This window comes from Cnephaeus nilssonii (assembly GCF_951640355.1).
Source record: "Cnephaeus nilssonii genome assembly, chromosome: 2".
NCBI lineage: Eukaryota > Metazoa > Chordata > Mammalia > Chiroptera > Vespertilionidae > Cnephaeus > Cnephaeus nilssonii.
Genome location: NC_137073.1, coordinates 83,054,459 through 83,074,146, shown reverse-complemented (window position 1 = coordinate 83,074,146; position 19,688 = coordinate 83,054,459). Strand labels below are relative to the sequence as shown.

At 38.8% G+C, this 19,688-nt stretch overlaps 2 protein-coding genes across 7 annotated transcripts in view; one reads left to right on the top strand and one right to left on the bottom strand.

Annotated features, from left to right (window-relative positions):
- KIF2A (kinesin family member 2A) overlaps nucleotides 1–6,011 on the top strand; it is a 73,756-nt gene extending 67,745 nt beyond the window's left edge. For all 6 annotated transcript variants that reach the window (XM_079795190.1, XM_079795189.1, XM_079795188.1 and 3 more), the window contains 2 exons: nucleotides 403–538; nucleotides 3,046–6,011. In XM_079795190.1, the coding sequence (XP_079651316.1) occupies nucleotides 403–538; nucleotides 3,046–3,131 (222 nt within the window). In that variant the 3' untranslated portion in view covers nucleotides 3,132–6,011. The remainder of the gene's footprint in view (nucleotides 1–402; nucleotides 539–3,045) is intronic.
- A 143-nt stretch (nucleotides 6,012–6,154) lies between these two features.
- On the bottom strand, nucleotides 6,155–19,420 carry DIMT1 (DIM1 rRNA methyltransferase and ribosome maturation factor). The gene is made up of 12 exons (XM_079795248.1): nucleotides 19,224–19,420; nucleotides 18,794–18,867; nucleotides 17,578–17,664; nucleotides 15,869–15,930; nucleotides 15,689–15,782; nucleotides 15,554–15,603; nucleotides 13,190–13,313; nucleotides 12,964–13,056; nucleotides 10,795–10,859; nucleotides 9,561–9,624; nucleotides 8,153–8,259; nucleotides 6,155–6,632 (listed from the first exon to the last, which is right to left on the bottom strand). The coding sequence occupies exons 1-12, from the start codon at nucleotides 19,297–19,299 to the stop codon at nucleotides 6,590–6,592; spliced, it is 939 nt and encodes a 312-aa protein (XP_079651374.1). The 5' UTR covers nucleotides 19,300–19,420; the 3' UTR covers nucleotides 6,155–6,589.
- Nucleotides 19,421–19,688: the final 268 nt, after the last annotated feature.

Sequence of the window (19,688 nt, the reverse complement as noted above, 5' to 3'; positions counted from 1 at the left end):
CCTTGCTTTAGGGATAGCTATTAAGGTTTTGAGACTTACTCTGCTCATTGATACTTAGGTGTTTAATTCATTCCATTCCATCCTCTCTCTCTCTCTCTCTCTCTCTCTCTCTCTCTCTCTCTCTCACACACACACACACACCAAAAAAACACACCACACACACACATACACATACAAGGTAGAATAAAAGTAGAAAAATTAAGCCATCTTGCTTGATCTATCATATTTGTATTTGAATCTAGAAATATTAATGTTACTCGGTAAATAAAGATGTTTTATGGTTAGTAATATTTTAGAGAATACCATCTTGAGTGTGTTTGATTTTTAACATATGTAAAATTTGTAAATTGGTTTTGTCTTACAAAGAGGCTTATTGGATTAATTGAATTTTTGTCCTTTTAGGAATCTATTCGATGGTTAGAAGATGAAAAGGCTCTTCTAGAGATGACTGAAGAAGTAGACTATGATGTAGATTCATATGCTACACAACTTGAAGCTATTCTTGAGCAAAAAATAGACATTTTAACTGAGCTGCGGGGTAATTCTTTTTTCATTTTAATGTTTCAAATCTGCTTAATATTTGTATGTATTTAGTGGGAGGATTTCATATTACAAGAGAGCATCTGAAGTGGAAATTATGGGCAACATTTAACATCTTTTTAGAGGTATATAGACACACCAACCATTCTGTTTTTTTAAAAAGAAACATGGAGTACCATTTCAAGTGCTCTCTAGTCTTTTTTCTTTCAATCTTTTGAGAAAATAAGATTAGAAGGAAAATGTACTTTAAGAAATTTGTAAATTTTATAGACCCATTTGTCATTTTAGTTTGGTAGGCCAGTGCTTTTCAGAATTATTTTCCTTGGATTAGATCTATTCAGGGTCTTCTTTCTATAGCCACCTATCTATATCTCCTTCTATGCATCTTATTTCATGTTTTTCATTTGAACACTTGTTTTGAAAAAGAGGAAGATTTCAAGAAGTATGTGGCTTATTCACATGTAATCTCTGCTTGGCTTTTTAATGAGCTTATCTGCAGCTTCAGATATGCATTTATTTACTGTATGTGCTAATTTTTTAGGCATTGGCAAATTAGCTGTCTCCATTTATATCCGAGTGGGCATCGGTGTGTGCATGCAGTGCAACATAAAACCAGATTGAAATTGCTAGTTTTTAGCACCAAATAAGCTGCTTAATTTTTAAAAATAGGTCCTTTGTGAAGTTGGTTATTTGATACCATATCCTACTAGAGACCCGGTGCATGAATTTGTGCACGGGTGGGGTCCCTAGGCCTGGCTGGCGATCAAGGCCAGGCCAATCGGGACCTGCCAGCCAGAGCCAGAAGGACAGGGGGAGGGACCACGGGAGGTTGGCCACTGGCCCCAAGTAGGGAGCCGGCCCTCGGCCCCCCTGGGAAAGGGGCCACGCCTACCACCATCCACTCCCGGTCCCCACCCCAGCCTGGGGCCCATAGGCCCCAGTGGGGTCGGGAGAGGAGGTGATGGTCGCCAGGCTGGGCACAGAAGGAATGGACACCGATGCCGCCGTCGGTGCCCCGCCACCCCAAGGTTCCCTATCTCCCCCCCTTCTCCTTCCCTTGCCGTGCAATCGTGGCAGGTGGGCGGGCAGGCGGCCCTCAGGGAAGGGAGAGGACAGGAGTGAGACAAACCTTTGTGTCGAGGGCTGACTTTCAATAGATCGCAGTGAGGGAGCTGCTCTGCTTCGTAAGAAACCCCAACCCAGAAGCAGGTCTCTACGAATGGTTTAGCACCAGGGGCCAATGGAGGCCGGCCGGCTGCGGCGAGGGACCACGGGCAGTTGGCCGGCCACAGGAGGTTGGCTGTGGGAGTGCACTGACCACCCGGGGGCAGCTTCTGCATTGAGCATCTACCCCGGGTGGTCAGTGCGTGTCATAGTGACTGGTCGGCCGGGTTGTTCGGTCATAACGGTCACTGAGGCTTTTATATATATAGATGGAGTCAGCATTTCCTCAATTTCAGTTGTGCAAATGTAGGGTTTCTAAAATTTACTAGTACTTTTGTTTTTCATGTTCAAGCCTTGATTTAAAGTGTTTTGATCATTTTTCTAATCTGCCATAACTCATAAGCAGCTTTTCTGTATGCATTTTATTCCGAAGATAGAGCATAAGCATTCAAGTTTTTTTTCTGCTTATATGTAGCTTTCAACTTAGTTGACTTCTTTTCCTTAATTTTCTCATTCATGTATATTAAGCATATCTGTAACTTTTAAGAAATTACTATCCAGTTATGTATTATTCAGCTTTTTCTTAGAAATTTTTTATCATCCAAGCATAATTTTGGTATTAAGTTTGAGGGCCATTATATTAGCAGCCAACAGATCCAGAAATCCTTAATTTCCTGATTAAATTTTAGAAAAGTCAACTTCTTAAAAGCATTATCAAATGTCCGCAGAGTAGGAGGGTGGGGCTAAAATCACCCTGGTTGAGAATGATTGTTATAGGAAGATGCCTCTGCCAATTTACTTACCTATTTTCTATTCTTAAATGACTCTGAGTCAGTATATGGTAGATGGGTAATAGAATTTTAAGACCAAGAAATGCATTACCCTACAACCCCCTTCTCTATCCATTATTTCTTTCTTAAAATTCATAGCTTAAAAAGATACAATAGTCATTGGGAGTAGAAATTTTCTAACACTGAGAGAAGGAATGTCTATTCTACAGTTTAATAAGATTCATAGTGTTCCTTTTGGACGACTGTACATATTCTACACACATATAAAGCCTGTCTACACTCCAAAAGGAATACAAATTAAAATTGAACACTGTAAAAAATGCCAAACAGAAACCTGTTGACAATAGCAAAGGCAGGTATTTCTAGGAATCTATAATGAAACCGTTGCTATAGTTGAGCATTGTATTTAGTTCTGAGTTTTTTGACAACAAAAAACCAAAAGGAAAAATCTTAAGATTATGAAATAAGAGAGCCAACCTGATACCCATGAAGTTGTATACTGTGTTGCCTGTGATGCAATACTTACTCCCTGTTCTTTTCTTTTTCCAAGATAAAGTGAAATCTTTTCGTGCAGCTCTTCAAGAAGAAGAACAGGCCAGCAAGCAAATCAACCCTAAGAGACCCCGTGCCCTTTAAGTTGGCATTTGCTGCTAAAGGATCCCCAGAACCCTCACTGTTTTAACATACAAGGTTCAGCTGTAAAGGCCATTTGAAAGTTTGAAATTTTAAGTGTCTGTGGAAAATGTCTTGTCCCTTCACCTAAATGACATTTCAGTTTTGTGAAACGCAACTTTGTCTACAAAATGCTTCTAGTCCAGAAGGCACAACCAAGATTTGGGAATAGTGAAGCATTTTGTTTCATTTACCCAAATAGTGATTTACTTTTGGAGATCCTTGCCAATTTTATTTTCTATATGATGAAGTAAGATTGTGGACTTGATCCAGGGGTGAGTAGTAGGGGGAAGCCACAGCATTTCCTTTTAACTCGGTTCAATTTTCGTAGCAAGACTGAGCAGTTTTAAATCCTTTGTGTGCATGCATACCTCATCTGTGATTGTACATACCGTGCCACTCTTAGAGACAGCTGTGCTCACCGCTTTCTGCTTTGTGCCTTGACTAAGGCTATTGACCCTGAATTTCTGATGCACAGCCAAGTTAAATTACATTCCTTATTTGTCATTGTAAATTACCTTTATTGTGTGTACATTTTTACTGTATTTGAGGCATTTTTTGTGTGTTGCTAGTTAATTTTGCAGGATGTGCCATATCATTGAATGGAACTAAAGTCTGTGACAGTGGACATAGCTGCTGGACCACTCCATCTTATATGTAAAGAAATCTGGAATTATGGTTTTAAGACTTTTAACATGTGGATATAATTTTCTTAGCATTTTCTTTGTAAAGAAAATATAAACTAGTTGGTGTATAATAAAAAGTAATGGAATTCTGAGAAGAGTTTTATCTTAGGATAATACATATATATGCAGTGTGTCCCAGTGTGTTATTAACAAGACTAATAGTGCAATTTGCTCCTTACCAATACCATTCCTTAAGTTGAAGTGTCCATTAGCATCCCAAAAGGTACCTTTTAAATGTACTGTTAAAGGAAATTGGCTTCTGATGCATGAACATTTACATAATACATTGGAAGTAGTCTGTAATAGAACTGTTAGTTTAAGCCAAGTATAGACAGTACATAACTCCCTTGAAAGAGAATTAAGCTAAAGAGTTGACTTTGCCTTAAAAGGCAAATCTAACCCAAGCTCCGTCCATTACCTAATGTATGATGTTTCATTATTTGGTGAGAACCACCAAATTCTCACCAATAAATTGGTCTAGGGTGTGCTACTTTTTAAATGGTAACATTTATTTTTACAGATTGCTACTCCAAGGAAGAAAACTGGCTACTTTTCATGTAAATATTTTGTTAAACAATTTATATATCTCTCTAGGACATTTCCCTCAGCTCCTAAGAGAATCCAGGAGTGTATTAACAACAAAAAATCTCCCAAGGATATCTTGTTTTGACTTACTCTAGGAAAGTAATAGCTCATTCCTTTGAGCCACAGGGAAGCTATGAATACTAGTAGTCACATGAGCCAGATTCCCTACTTCACTTCAGACAACTCAGAGGGTAGTTGTGGGAAATCCTAATACCATGGTGAAATGCTCCTCTGTAAACTTGAAATCTAGAACAAATGTAGATTTTCACAATGTGCTTATTAATAAATGGAATCTATGGAATGAGTTTAGAGACCTTTGTTTTGGAAGGGACTCAGCTTTTCTTGCAGCTGTAAGGTATGTTCTACTTGTGTTTATTTCCAAGAGAAGAGGAAGAATGGAGAACTATTGACCTTGCAGAGGCTGTTTAAAAAGGTAGTTTTTGAGCCTAACCAACCTTCAAAAGACAATAAAAATATTTGAGTTTGCTTATTGTAAAGCACAACAGATTAGTCTTATTTAAAATGGATACTATCTCTAGAAGGTCCCCTTATATTTAAATGTGCTGCTTTATTCTATAATGGCTTCATTCTGATCAGTAATCAAGGTATATGAAAAATCAGTACACCAGAAAAGATCTTGGTAGTATAATCCAGTACTCGTTTTACAGATAGGGAAGCTAAGGGCCAGAAAAGGGACTAAAACTTGGCAGTTACTAAGGTGTAGAGGGAAAGCTGAATGAATAAATCTTAAAAATTTCCTGTAAGACTAGAAATAGTACAAGTGAATTTTGCAAAGTAACTTTTGATATTTAAAAAACCTACCCAAGTATAATATTTATATAACAAAAGTGGCTTGATACAGCTATTTAAAAAACTTTTGGATCTGAATTAAACATTCTTTACTTTCTCAGACTTGAAAGCTGGTATTCTTATTAATAAGTAATAAAAATACATTATCATTATATAGGAATGCTTAATATCATTTTGAAGTCATATTTCAAAAAAATCTGTTTAGGTAAACAAATGAACTTCCTTTTTGAAACACTTCTGTTAGGCATAAAGAATGAAGATATTTTTATTTCCTTACATAAATAAAATAACCAGCTATTATATATAATTCTTTATTAAAGGACATTAACAATTAATATTATATTGATAATGATTTAGACATAGTAACTAAGATATGGTTATGACATCTATTGAAATTATCAACCTTACATTTTAAAGTAGATTATAGCTAAGCATCAGGTATATAAAAGAGTGCTGGAAATTTTAATTATCCAGAAGTTATAGGAGGAATACTGGGAGCCAGTTCTTGTGGGAAAATTACTGGATGAGTTTTGTTTGTTTTGAAGTTGATGGGCAGATATTTTAAATGAAGTTTTGCTTTCTAAAACCTCTGGAAATTTTGTTAAAACTATTACTATCTCCCCAAGAAAAAACATACAATCTTATAATCCATTTTACATTCTAGTTGAGCATCCTTATTTTACAGGTAAGGAATCATTCCCAGAAGTAATATGTCTGGCACCATATGGTCTCAGGAGCAGACTTAAGCTTACCCAGAACTCTGATGTAACTGTGATGTTACAGGATAAGTAAAGGGGTAGGTAGGCAGTGATAGAAGTTGTATAGGATAAACAGAGAGAGAAACAAAATTAAAATATAAGAAAATTGTTTTACTGTACATATGAATAATAAGAAATGATATGGGGAATATGTGACTCAGTTAAGCATATTTAACTTTATACCTGAGGGATACAGGACTAAAGAGCTGAAGGCCTAAAGAGGTCTTCACAGTAATATATAACATAGAAAATAGAAGAGTAACATCTTTATACAATAACCTCTTAGAAATGATAAATTTTAAGTGTCAAGTTGTGCGTGTCTACGGCTCTTGAAAATTATCATGTATAGACTGGACCCTGCCCTGTATTAGATATAAAATAAACGGAAAAAAAACCTTGGGAACTTAAATTAACTTAACTACCTTAGAAATTTGGACTAATTACTAGTAACAGTAGCATTAAATAAAAAATAGTCAAGCACAGTGTCCCGGTGGAGGAAAAGCATACTTTATCTTCTCAAATTATTAAAAATATATAATTCAAGTTTCTTTTCTTGAGTTTGAAAATTCTGTTTTCCAGATACCTAAGAAAAATGGATACCTTCTGCATTGAATCCATGTAACAATCTGAAAAAAGAAGCCAAAGTGAGATGGTATTGAAAAACTAATCTGTAGCGCACATAACAAACAGTGCATATAGTTCCCATGCTATGAATTCTAAAACATGAACACATCAGCAAACCTATGAAGCCCACCCACTCCGAACACTAGTCATTAAAGAAACATTCGCCAACTAAATGTATAAGACAGTGATTAAAACTCATCTTTTTAATACCTTTTTGTCATAGCCTGTATGTCCTAAATTATGAATTTGATTAAAAGTATCATAGACCTCTACTATCCCAGACCTAAGAGCTCATTAGCAATTGTTTCAACATGGTAAGTGAAAAAGAAGACTGGAAGAAATTTGGTGAAAATGAAAGAAAATAAGAGGAAATATTTCTATTTAGACCGGAGATTATTTTTAGGATGGCTCGTAGGAACAGGTCAAGATGGGTTAAAATGTCTAAAAAAGGAAGCTAGGTATTTATGAGTAATATTTAACTCCTAGGATTAACATTGAATAAAGACTCAGTAGTATTACTAACCTGCCAATATAAAATGTAAACCCTACTTGTCTTAGTTATATAGAACTGTATTTCCAGCTTAGAGAAGTCAAACCAATGACTTTTGTAACCATTTACCCTTGTTTTTTTTATTCAGCCCCTAGACCATCGAAGCTTTAAAAATGAATTAGCTAAAGAGGCAAAAACTTCTATATTAAGTGATGGTTTATGAAGAAACCAAAGTGTTAGTGATTAAAAACAGTGAGTACAGGTTAATAATTACCTGGGTAACTGAAGCCTTATTCTATTTTCATGAGACTTGTATAATTCAAGGCAAATAAATTTTGGTGTACATTGCCCAGATAATTACAAAACAAGTAACTATGTTACTAAAGCAATTATAAATGATAACCAGATATGATTGTAACTGAAACTATTTCATGCTTAGGGTCTATTTAACAATCGCTATGCCCAATAAAGAAAAAGGTAAGAGCCCTAGCCGGTTTGGCTCAGTGGAAAGAGTGTTGTCCTGGGGACTGAAAGTTCCTGGGTTCGATTCCAGTCAAGGGCACATGCCTGGTTGCGGGCTCGATCCCCAGTAGGGGGCGTGCAGGAGGCAGCCAATCAATGATTCTCATCATTGATGTTTCTATCTCTCTCCCTTCCTCTCTGAAATCAATTTTAAAAAATATTTCCATAAAAAAGAGAGATCCAACTACATGTCTTAGGATTCTTCTGCCCACAATAGATTATGACTAGGGAGACAGAGAAGAAAGTTAAAGGGGAGGACCATACACACCACAACACACACTGACACAGGCAATCTCCAGGCTAGGACTGTTATTTACTACTGTTCTTAAAATGTTCATTCTGCTGCAGCTAACTAGCCTCCATCTTCTACACCAAATACCATTCTATGCCTTGGAAGTGCTATGCAATAACTCCCAGGTAGCACCTTACACCACTTAAAAGCCTTTAAATCTCTCATCTTAAGGTGTGACAGTAAAGTGTAAACACTTAGGAAAAGAAAAATGTAATTACCTGATGAAGTCATCTATGTCCATGGAACGGGCCCGCTTGTCACTAAAACCTGTGCTGGTTAGGATTTGCTGTATTTTATCTGCTATGCTGAAATCTTCTGGTATTATCTATCAAGATTCAGAATAAATGAACAACATATCTTTAATGAAGTCACCTTGACTCTTTTTCTTTTTAGTTCGATAAGTCATAAAATAGTTACCACCTGTCCATTACTTGCACCTCTCTAAGTGATTGATCTTTAGCACATACCAAATACTCGGAAGTCCTCGAATAAATGAATGAATCAAGAATATTGTCCTCTTTTTTAAAAATTCTTTCTTAAAAATCAGTTTCAGATTTTCATAACAAAATAATTGGAGCTGAAACTAAATTTTAAAGCAATTGTTACTCCTTTTAAAACAACTCCCATTTTCTTGGCACCAATCTCATTTTTCCAGCTTAATTTTTCTCTAAGAGATGGCCTCTCTAACCCTTAAGGAATATTAAATATATTAGACTTTACATTTTTCATCCAAAGATTTTTCTTAATCCAGCTTAATATTTTCTTACTTAAGCAATGTTTAATGATTTTGTCTATAAAAGAAAATGGAGGTAGCAATGTGATATATTAAACCATAGGAGCCCAAAAATAGAACAGAAATTTGCTTTTTTCTGTCTGCTCTGTTTAATTAATTTGAAAGAACTAATAAATAAATAGTCATTATATATGGATACTAGAGGCCTGGTGCACGAATTCATGCATGGATGGGGTCCGGCCAGCCGGCCCCTACCAAAGCCGATTGAGGCCAGCCAGTGAGGGGAGGGGCTGGGAAGTTGGCCAGCCAGCCCCACCCCCATCAGGCTGGTTAGCTGGCCGGCTGGACAGCCACAGTGTGCGTCATAGTGACCGGTTTTTCCAGTTGCTTGGCTTTTATATATATATAGATGTTTATGTGTGCTCACAGACACAAAATGGATTAAAGAAAACGTTGCACTGATAATGATTAAGAGGCATGAGGCTCACAACCAGAAATCTGCTATTCAGTCTACTTTACTCTAATCTAGGTATTGACATTTTAAATTTATAATTGCTATATGAGGAACAGACAAGAAAGGATGGTCATTTATTTTAAGCTGAGCAAACTGCACATGCCTACACCTTTGAGGAAATAATTCAGTTGAATCTATGGCTGATACAGCTATCAGTAGTTAAAGAAGACAGAGTGGAGTAACTGAGGTTTCTCAGATCTGTTCCACAGAATATACATGAGCACTGACTTGTTAAAGTTGTGCTAGTTATACATTGCTTGTGATCTTTTAAGGATCTTATGGAATGTATAAAATTAAAGAATCTTGATAGATGGAAAGGAATAAGAAATAGAGGGATATTTTAAAACACAAATTGAAATCACAAACATTTTCTGCTTACAGTATTATGGACTGAACAGTGAATTCTGTAGTTTTTTTCCAATAACTGCTGTACTGCACTTGACCTGTAGCATAAATGACATTAGTATTATTATTCCAAAATTAGAGATTATCAATAATTTCCTTTTATTATCAGATAAAAATCTGTTTCATATGGTGAAATTAAGAAACTAAAAAGGGTATTGAATACTTAAAACTTAAGAAACAACCACAAACTACATAGTTATATTTAAAAAGTAAAGTCCTAATAAACATATCCAATTCTTAACACGTTAAGCGCCAAGCCTGTTTTGTCTTCCTTTCCTTTTTAGTCACCGGTGACTGACATGGTGCTTAACGTGTTAATGAAATTCCAGACTCTCCACAAAACGTCACCTAAAAAAAAAAAAAAAAAATCTAGCCCGGCTGGTGTTGCTCAGTGGTTGAGTATCAAGCTGTGAAACAGGAAGACATGGTTCAACTCCCAGTCAGGGCACATGCCAGGGGCCTTGGGCTTGATCCCCAGTGGGGGGTGTGCAGGAGGCAGCCAATCAATGATTCTCTCTCTCCCTGATGTTTCTCTCCCTCTCTGAAATTAATAAAAATATGTTAAATGTATATATATATATCTATCTAAAATTAAACTTTTCACCTCTCTTTTACCCCAAAATGCTATTACATTTTTCCAAGTAAATAAAATTAAGTGAATTTTACACAAATGGGGAAGGGGTCCCTCATCACTATTTTTCCAAAGAAAAAGTAGGCAGATGTGTAGTCAGTTTTTGTTTTTTCTCCGTTTTGCCAATAAACCTGATCTAATTCCCAACTCTAGGAACTTAATTAAATTCTTCTGCCTTCCAAAGTACAAAGTCAGTTTAAAAGGTAAAGTGTGTCGCCCTGACAGGTGTGGCTCAGTGGATAGAGCATCGGCCTGCGGACTCAAGGGTCCCAGGTTAGATTCCTGTCAAGGGCATGTACCTTGGTTGCGGGCACATCCCCAGTAGGAGGTGTGCAGGAGATAGCTGATTGATGTTTCTCTCTTGTCGATGTTTCTAACTCTATCCCTCTCCTTTCCTCTCTGTAAAAAAAAATCAATAAAATATATTTAAAAAAAACACAAAAGGCCAAGTGTGTCTGGACATGGGCAGTCATTATGCTTAGGATACATATGTTCAGGAAAAGGACAAAATTCTAGCAGTTAGCCCAGTGTCTGGAGCATTGGTCCTTCATACATTATAAATTAGTAAAATACTTACTTAAATGCAGCAGACAGTGTCTTGTTTTTCCTAACAAAGGTGATCCTTACTAGCCCATCCCATTCCTGAAAGAGAAGATGAATATTTTCTTACAAAATGTCAAACTGCTTTTCTAGGCCTGCTAGGTATTATTGTGTCTCCTAACATATAAACCTGGAACGAACCTTCTGGAGTGATGAAAATGTTCTATATCTTGATGTGGCTGACACATGCCAAAGTAAGATGTACACTTTTATTTTTAACCTTTGTACACCTCACTGAATATTCTAACCTCAATTCCAAAAATTACAAAAAAAATACATTATTCCACATCTGAACAAAGAACAATATAGCATTTTGGCACCTAAAGTGTCATATGCCATCTGTCATTTTCAAAAAACATGATTCACAAATGCATGCAAAAAATGAAACTAGACCACCATCTTACACCATACACAAAAATAAACTCAATGGATAAAGGACTTAAACGTAAGACAGGAAACCATAAAAATCTTAGAGGAATCCACAGGTGGCAAAATCTCAGACATATGCCAAAGCAATATCTTCACCCATACTCCTAGGGCAATGGAAACTAAAGAGAAAATAAACTAATGGGACTACATCAAAATAAAAAGCTTCTGCACAGCAAAAGAAACCAACAAAACAACAAGAAAGCCCACTGCATGGGAGAACATATTTGCCAAAGTTATCTCTGATAAGGGTTTAATCTCCAACATTTACAGGGAACTCATACAACTTAACAAAAGGAAGATAAACAACCCAATCAAAAAACGGGCAACGGACCTAAATAGATGCTTTTTGAAAGAGGACATTAGGAAGGCCAAGAGATACATGAAAACATACTCAAAGTCACTAATCATCCGAGAGATGCAAATCAAAATGACAATGCAGTACCGTCTCAGACCCGTCAGAATGTCTATCACCAACAAATGACAAGTGCTGGAGAGGATGCGGAGAAAAAGGAACCCTCGTGCACTGCTGGTGGGAATGCAGACTGGTGCAGCCACTGTGGAGAACAGTATGGAGTTTCCTCAAAAAACTAAAAATGGAACTGCCATTTGACCCAGTAATCCCACTTCTAGGAATATATCCCAAGAAACTAGAAACACCAATCAGAAAGGACATATGCACACCTATGTTCATAGCAGCACAATTTACTATAGCTAAGATTTGGAAGCAACCTAAGTGCCCATCAGCAGATGAGGAGATTAAAATACTGGTACATCTACACAATAGAATACTAGCTGCTATAAAAAGGAAGGAACTCCTATCATTTGCAACAGCATGGATGGAACTGGAGAGCATTATGCTAAGAGAAATAAGCCAGTCAGAGAAAGATAAATATCACATGATCTCACTCATTTGTGGAATATATTGAACATAAACTGATAAAAACAGATCCAGAGGCAGAGAAGCATCGATCAGACTGTCAAACCTCAGAGGGAAGGCAGGGGAGGGTGGGGGTTAGGGGGAGAGATCAACCAAAGGACTTGTATACATGCACATAAGCATAACCAATGGATATAGACACCAGGGGGGTGAGGGCATGAGTAAGGGGTAGGGGGCAATGGGAGGATAAGGACACATATGTAATACCTTAATCAATAAAGGAAATTTAAGAAACCATGATTCAAACAAGCATAATTTAGAATACATCCTATGCAACACACCTAAGCCTCCTTTGAAGGAGTAATTGACAAGCCACTCCATTTACCACCAGTTATTGACCCCACAAGCATGTTTTTATCCAAAGTGATTGCAGTAAGGTTTTATATCAAGTGATCTGGTTTCCTTCTCTTTTTAAATCACAAAAATAAGAATTTTGATTAAAAAGTGTTTCCCATAATATTATTCTAACAACTATTTTCACCTCATCTTGTTTTCCAAGTCTTATTCAAATAGAAACGTTTTCCATACCTATAATCCTCAACAAAATGCAATGGGATTCTAATCTTTTTACATTTTGCAAACATTTTCCATGTGCTTGTGTGGTCTTCACAACTATCTTGAGTCAAATTATTCCATCTACTTCATCAGGATGTATCATAATTAAGATTTTCCTGTTAGGACATTTTAGGTTGACTCAGTATTTTTCTGCTGTTACAGACAAACATCTCCCAGCTTGGACATTTTTTTCCTTCACTGAATGACCTAGTATTTTAACCTCACCTGAAAATTGATAGGTGGTGGTGGATTCTTAGGTTCTATTCTTACAACACTGGATTCCACCTTGGGTGGTGGTCTGAAGTTATTCTTTCCAACCTGTTAATCAGAAACTTTCAGTAGTCATCTCAAAAATAACTAAATTAGTAATCAAATATGCTCTCCTCACAGAAGGCACAGCTAGATGCTAGAGGATGAGTTAAGTCACATTAGTTCAATAATAGTCACTTACTTTCATTAAATGGTCCACACGGGCTAACAGCTGTGTGTTAATTGAGAGTCTGCAGTATAACTTATCTCCAGGTTTTGCAACCAGTCGGAGAGCAAATTCTCTTTGAAACATAAGTATAGCACATCTGAAAAGACAACAAAAAGGAATAAGGAAAATGGTCACTTTCAACTATTAATATATTTGAACTTCAACAGATTTTCTTGAACGGGAAACAGAGCAAAGCAACACCTGCAGTTCATGACAATTAGTCCAGCTAGTTAGAAGATAGGTGAACACTCAGCCTTAGCTTTATTATCACGAAATGACCCAGTTGGCTTTTTCATGTTATAATGGCTATACCTCTCACCCCTTGCCAATGTAAGCCCTCAATGATCAAATGAAAAAGTATTTCAGATCAGCACCAATCTATCTCACCCCTTCTAGGAAAACAAAACCCAAACAAACAAAATTGACTCAGTAGATAAATTATATTCATGGGGTAGCAAACACCCTTATGGAAGAGCTAAGGCAGGTTGTAAAATCAGTGTCCTTCTGATTTGCAGATTAAGAAATGTAGATTTTTTTTTTCCTAATTCAGCAAGCAATGACAGGCTTTTGGAGGCTCGAACAGAAAATGATCATCTTCAAAGATAGGTTTTGACTCAAACTTTTTTGACTGTAAGTCACATTAAGAAATATATTTGACATTGCCACCCAGGCCACAAATATCTGTATGTATATGTGCTTATGTAACTTAAACAAAAGTTTTGTAAAACTATAATCACCTGGGCCACATGCACTTAAGACCCTCTGATATATTCCATTCCATATCATTAAAAAAATAAAAAAGACAATCTTGACCCACTGAATTTATTTTATAACCACTAAGCGGTTTTTGGCTTGCAGTTTGAAAATGATTGGTTTAGATTGTCCTAGAAACACCTTAGGAAGCCACTGCAATTGTGTAGACATCTATCCTATCCTATATAATAAAAGCCTAATATGCTAAGTGCCCAGTCGTCCGTTCAACCAACCAAAGCGTAATATGCTCATGATATGCTAAGGCCACTCAACTGCTCACTATGATGTGCACTGACCACGCATGAGGGGGCAGACAGTCGACCGATCGACCAGTCACTATGACATGCACTGACCACCAGGGGGCAGACGCTCAGACCAGTAGGTTAGCTTGCTGCTGGGGTCTGGCCAATCGGGACTGAGCGAGATGGGCCGGACACACCCTGGAGCCCTCCCGTGGTCCCTCCCCAGCTCCGATCGTGCACCGGTCGGGTCCCTCAGCCTGGCCTGTGCCCTCTTGCAATCTGGGACCCTTCGGGGGATGTTTTAGAGCCTGTTTTGGCCCGATCCTGCAGGCCAGGCCAAGGGACCCCACTGGTGCACAAATTCATGCACTGGAAACAAATTCATGCCACTAGTCTATATATATATATATATATATATATATATATATATATATATATATATATATATATAAAAGCCTAAGTGACCGAATGACCATTTAACTGGTCACTATGCCACACACTGACCACCAGGGGGCAGATGCTCAATGCAGGAGCTGCCCCCCGGTGGTCAGTGCGCTCCCACAGCTGGAGCATGGCTCAGCTGACTGAGGAGCGCCAGACGTCGGGCTCATGGCTGGTGAGTGCAGTGCCACCACAGCAGCACCCTACTGAGCAGCGGCGGCAGGCGCAGCAGGGCCAGGATGAGTGGGAGCGGCATGGCGCCCAGCCTGGGCTCCTCCCCAGCCGCCTGCCGCTTCACACACTACTACATGCCTTGGGGGAACCAGCAGTCCGACATCCCCCAAGGGGTCCCGGATTGCAAGAGGGCACGGGCCAGGCTGAGGGACCCCACTGGTGCACGGGGCCTCTAGTAGGGTAATAAAAAGTCTAACCTGAGGATGAGAAACTAGTGAAAAGTTGCTGATCTCAGAAGGAGGGTTTACACCACACCTCCCCCAAATAACTCTGTCAAATACAAAGAGAGAAAGACCTCCACAGAAATTGATATTTTCTACAAAACAAACTATCCAGTTGTTTTTCAACTGAATTAACTCTCTTCACAAAACAAATAAAAGTTTTAATTGATTTTTTTTTTAGAGAGGGACAAAGATAGAAACATTGATGATAGAGAAACATCAACTGCTGCCTCCTACAAGCCCCCTACTGGGGATTGAGCCTGAAACCCAGGCATGCACCCTGACCGGGAATTGAACCAGGGACCTCTTGGTACATGGGATGTTGCTCAATCCACTGAGCCACACCGGCCAGGCAATTGAATTAACTTGCATCTTTAGCTGTGTGCATGACCTAAACTGTCAAATTTTTCTAGTTGTTTGGCAGTCACTATGGTGTTTTTACAAACCTGAAAAAAGGTCGATGCAGCAACAACTTGAAGACAAAAGGAGAAGAGATCTGTAAAAGAATTAACTAGTTATTTCTGGGAAAGACACACCAGAGAAACATTTAATATAATGTTCCCAACAATCTGAAAACATACCTGATAAGGCAAATTTGCTACACAAGCATCAAAGAATGGCAAATCTGTTTTCAACACATCACCCACCATTACTTGAAGTTTGCTGGCCAGAGGTCTGATAAAAAAAAAAAAAAAAAACTTAAAAAAAGAATATTGTTTTATGAGATTGAAATGCACTTTAATTCCATTATGAATACTCACGTGCCCTGAACTCTTTTGTGCAGTTCAGCAACTAGCCTTGGGTCAAGTTCACAGGCAATTACCTAAATTAAAAAATAATAATTATGGAATATAAAGCTTTTCTTATCTCAATAGTAACTCTTACATGATTTACATGAACTAAATTTCTTTTTCCCAATTCTATTACCAATATTCTTTCAATTGTTCACTACCATTTCAAACAATGGAAAACACCACCCAGAAAGGTGGTCAGCTAAAGGACTACCCAAATAATTAACAGAATTATCATGCTCATCTGGCTCCATGTTTGTAACTGAACAGAGGATGAAAAAAATACACAAAAAGTCTGTGTAGTAAATGTTCTAGACAGACGCACACAAAGACAACTGCTCCTAGAATGAGTATATCATTTCTTTCATCTATTAAGTTCAGAGTACACAGCATAGATAATTTCTGAATGTAAAGGGATACCAGGTAAGGCTGAAATTGTCATTTTAATTCACTATCAGCTGAGGTTTAATGACTTCCAGGAAGACCATGTCTGCAGACTAGATGTATGTGCTGCTTAGTTTATTTGACTTTCAGTTCCTTTCTCCAGCTTTCCCTGTGCCCTGTGGAGTGATGCCGTCCCCTCCCTTGCCCTTGATTTCTAATTGGGACTAGCCAATGAAAGGAACCAGCATTGTAGGGCACAAGGACAGAGGCTGAGTATTTCCTAATGCCCACCCATGCCTTTCAGGTGTTCTGGCAATGGCTGTGTTCCACTATCAGTGGCCCCTGTTCAATGACTCAATAACACAGTTCCTTCCTTTTGTCCCTTGAGTCCTTTGAACTGTTACCTGCTGTTGCTAGTCCCTGGGTCTTTCACTAATGCTTACTGGTTCCCTTTAATCCCATTCCCACACATTTTGTAAATAGTCTCTTCACTAAAGTCTCTTCAAATAAGTGCCTTAAAATGTGCTACCTACTTGCACCTGAGGACAGAACAATCATTCCATTTCACTGGAAACTGGGTCAGCCAAGAGACAAAGAAGACACTAGCAGTGGCCAGGTGGTACCCCAAAGTCAGGGGCCTGTGCTTCAGCTCTTTAGGTTCCAAAGTTCTAGGTTCCAATAACTCCAACTTCCTTACTTTGTTTCCCTGAGCCTAGAGGTGATAGCTGCTTTTTGCAATTATTATTCTTAGGTTACCTCAATGTTCTCATTTTATTCTTTTAGTCCTGTAACAACCATGTAACCAATTCCCTGTACTAATTTCCCTGTATTGAAATATCTAATGTGGTTTCTGTTTTCCTAACTGATACAGCCCACATTTTCTTTTAAACCCTTTAAAAGAATTAAGATATAGTTGACATATAACATTATATTAGTTTCAGGTATACAACATAATATATAATATGTATATATTCTAAGATAAGTCTAGTTAACAATTTTTTGTTTATTTTATGATTAAAACTTTTAAGATCTACTCTCTTAGCAACTTTCAAATACACAGTTCAGTATTGTTAACTATAATCACCATACATTCCCAGGACTTATTTTATAACTGGAAGCTTGTACCTTTTGACCACCTGTACCCATTTACCCATATTTTCTAAGATAGAATTTCTAGCAAAGGATTAAGAGTTACTGTTAAAATAATAGTAATTAATTAAAGTATTTTTATATTTATAAACCACCTGAGCTTACTCATATAGTCATTTCTGATCCCAAACATGAAATCCTTTTACCTTTTTTGCCTTTTCTAGCAACTTAACAGTCATATTGCCAGTTCCAGGTCCAACTTCCAGCACCACATCAGTTGGTCTTAAGGCAGCCTGCAAGCAAACACAACCACTTTAGCTTTCCTGACCACATAATTTACACCTGCATATCTTTGCTAGAAAGCACTCAGTTAAGACCTTTCATTCTAACTCAGTTTTTAGGAACTTCTTCATGATCTATGTGCTTAACAAAATTATCTAACATTTGGTGCAAGTGGAAATCTGACACTTTTCCTAACTTGGGACAATAGTTAGGAGTCAGAAACCCAGAATAGCAGTTCTTTCTGGGGTTGGCATTTTGCTTTCTACCTTGGAAATGATTTCAATAGCATCTTGTTACCAACTCTGTGATCAACAAATTCAAACTGGAAAGGACTATATATAATGATCTTGCCAGAGAACTATAGTGTGCTGTACCAGGATTTCTCAATTGTCAACACGTGTATGTTTTCAGGGATGCAGGAGTACCCAGAAATTGTACACAATAGTGGGTGTTTGTATGCACACAGCTGCGGTATTCTGGATCCATAGCTATTATCAGATGCTCAAAGGAATCCAGGAGCCAAAAATGTTAAAAAGCTAGGCCCACCCTCATTTTGCAAATAACAAGAAGTCAAGATGAGGTCCTTTAATTATGTAATGCTCTTTCTACTGCTCCAGAATGCTCCCTTTGTGGCCATGAAAGTAATTTGCACCTCCTACATTTCATGTCCTAGCATCCCCAATCATCTGAAACAATAGAGAACATCAATAACACATACAGGAGGAATACTCCAAAGACTTTATATGTGGAACTGCATTGTACCATATAAGTTTCTCTGGGGGAACAAACCTCCTAAGATCTCTGTTTAGACATATCTTTAGGCTCTGAAGTAAATAAAAACTAACAGTCATGGGTGGTGCCTAGGAAAAGTGATTGGGGAATAATAATAATTTGGAATTGAATAAATGTCCAGCTATGAAGTAAATAATCTATACAAAGAAAAAGAATTCGGAACCAGTAGAAATCCAGATCCACAGAATTAAGCAAATCCTGGCAAAGGCAGCTTGTGAAAACTAGAAAATTCTTCAGTTCATTCAGCAAGTCTTTAAAGAGCATTTACTTTGTGCCACACATCCTCTGTGCGCTCAAATATTCCTAATAATAATTACTTAATAACCCCCTTTCCTTTTCCACACCCACCTTATCGATAATGCTGTTAACAATAAGAGGATTTTTCAAAATGTGCTGCCCAATCCCCGTGTTGAACGTGAGTCCTGAAAGAAAACATGAAACAGCCTTAATTTTCCAACTACTATGAGATATTAGACCGTCGCATGGAAGAAAGCACCTGAGAAGGTGGACTTAAGACTTCTGCGCCAACAAGACGCAGCAAACGTCACCCGCGGAGCCTGGCCGGGCGCGCTCAGCCCATCGCTTCCGCGGGGAAGGAAGCCAGTGACAGCGCACAGGGCCTGTGGCCCGCGCCCCCGGCATCCCAGGACCTGCGCGCTCCGGGAGCAAGGACCTGAGATCTCACTGTCCCGGCCCAGATCTCGGTCCACGCCCCGGGCTCAGCTCCCGCCGGAAGCCCCGACCCGACCCGACCTCAGCTCCCGCGGGGCTGACCCACCTCCCGCGCTCTTCAGCTCCCGGCCCTGTTGCCGCTCGCGGCGGCGGCCGCTCGCCCCAGACTTGATCTTGGGCATTTCTGCAGGCAGCGGGCGCACAGGCCCAGGAAGTCAGCGAGGACCAGAGCCCGCTACCCCAGTCATGGCACCACGTGGGAACCACCGGCCGCACCGCCGCACCACCCCCAGCCCCCTTGGATGGGGCGGGGAGAGGCGAGGGCCCGCCCCCCGGTTCGCTCTGGGCTCCGCCCCCCAGAAAGAGGGCCGGCCTTGGAGCCCAGGGGCCGCCGGGCATTGTAGTCATGAACTAGAGGAAAGCCTAACCTTGGAAGCCTACAGATCCCAGAAGACGCCGCGCTACCGATTCTGAAAGTTTGGATTGGCTAGTTTGGGTCTGGGCGTGGCCTGTCGCCCCAATGAGCACTGTTGGTTAAGGAGGTGTTGGTGTGGTACTCTGGGGATTATGG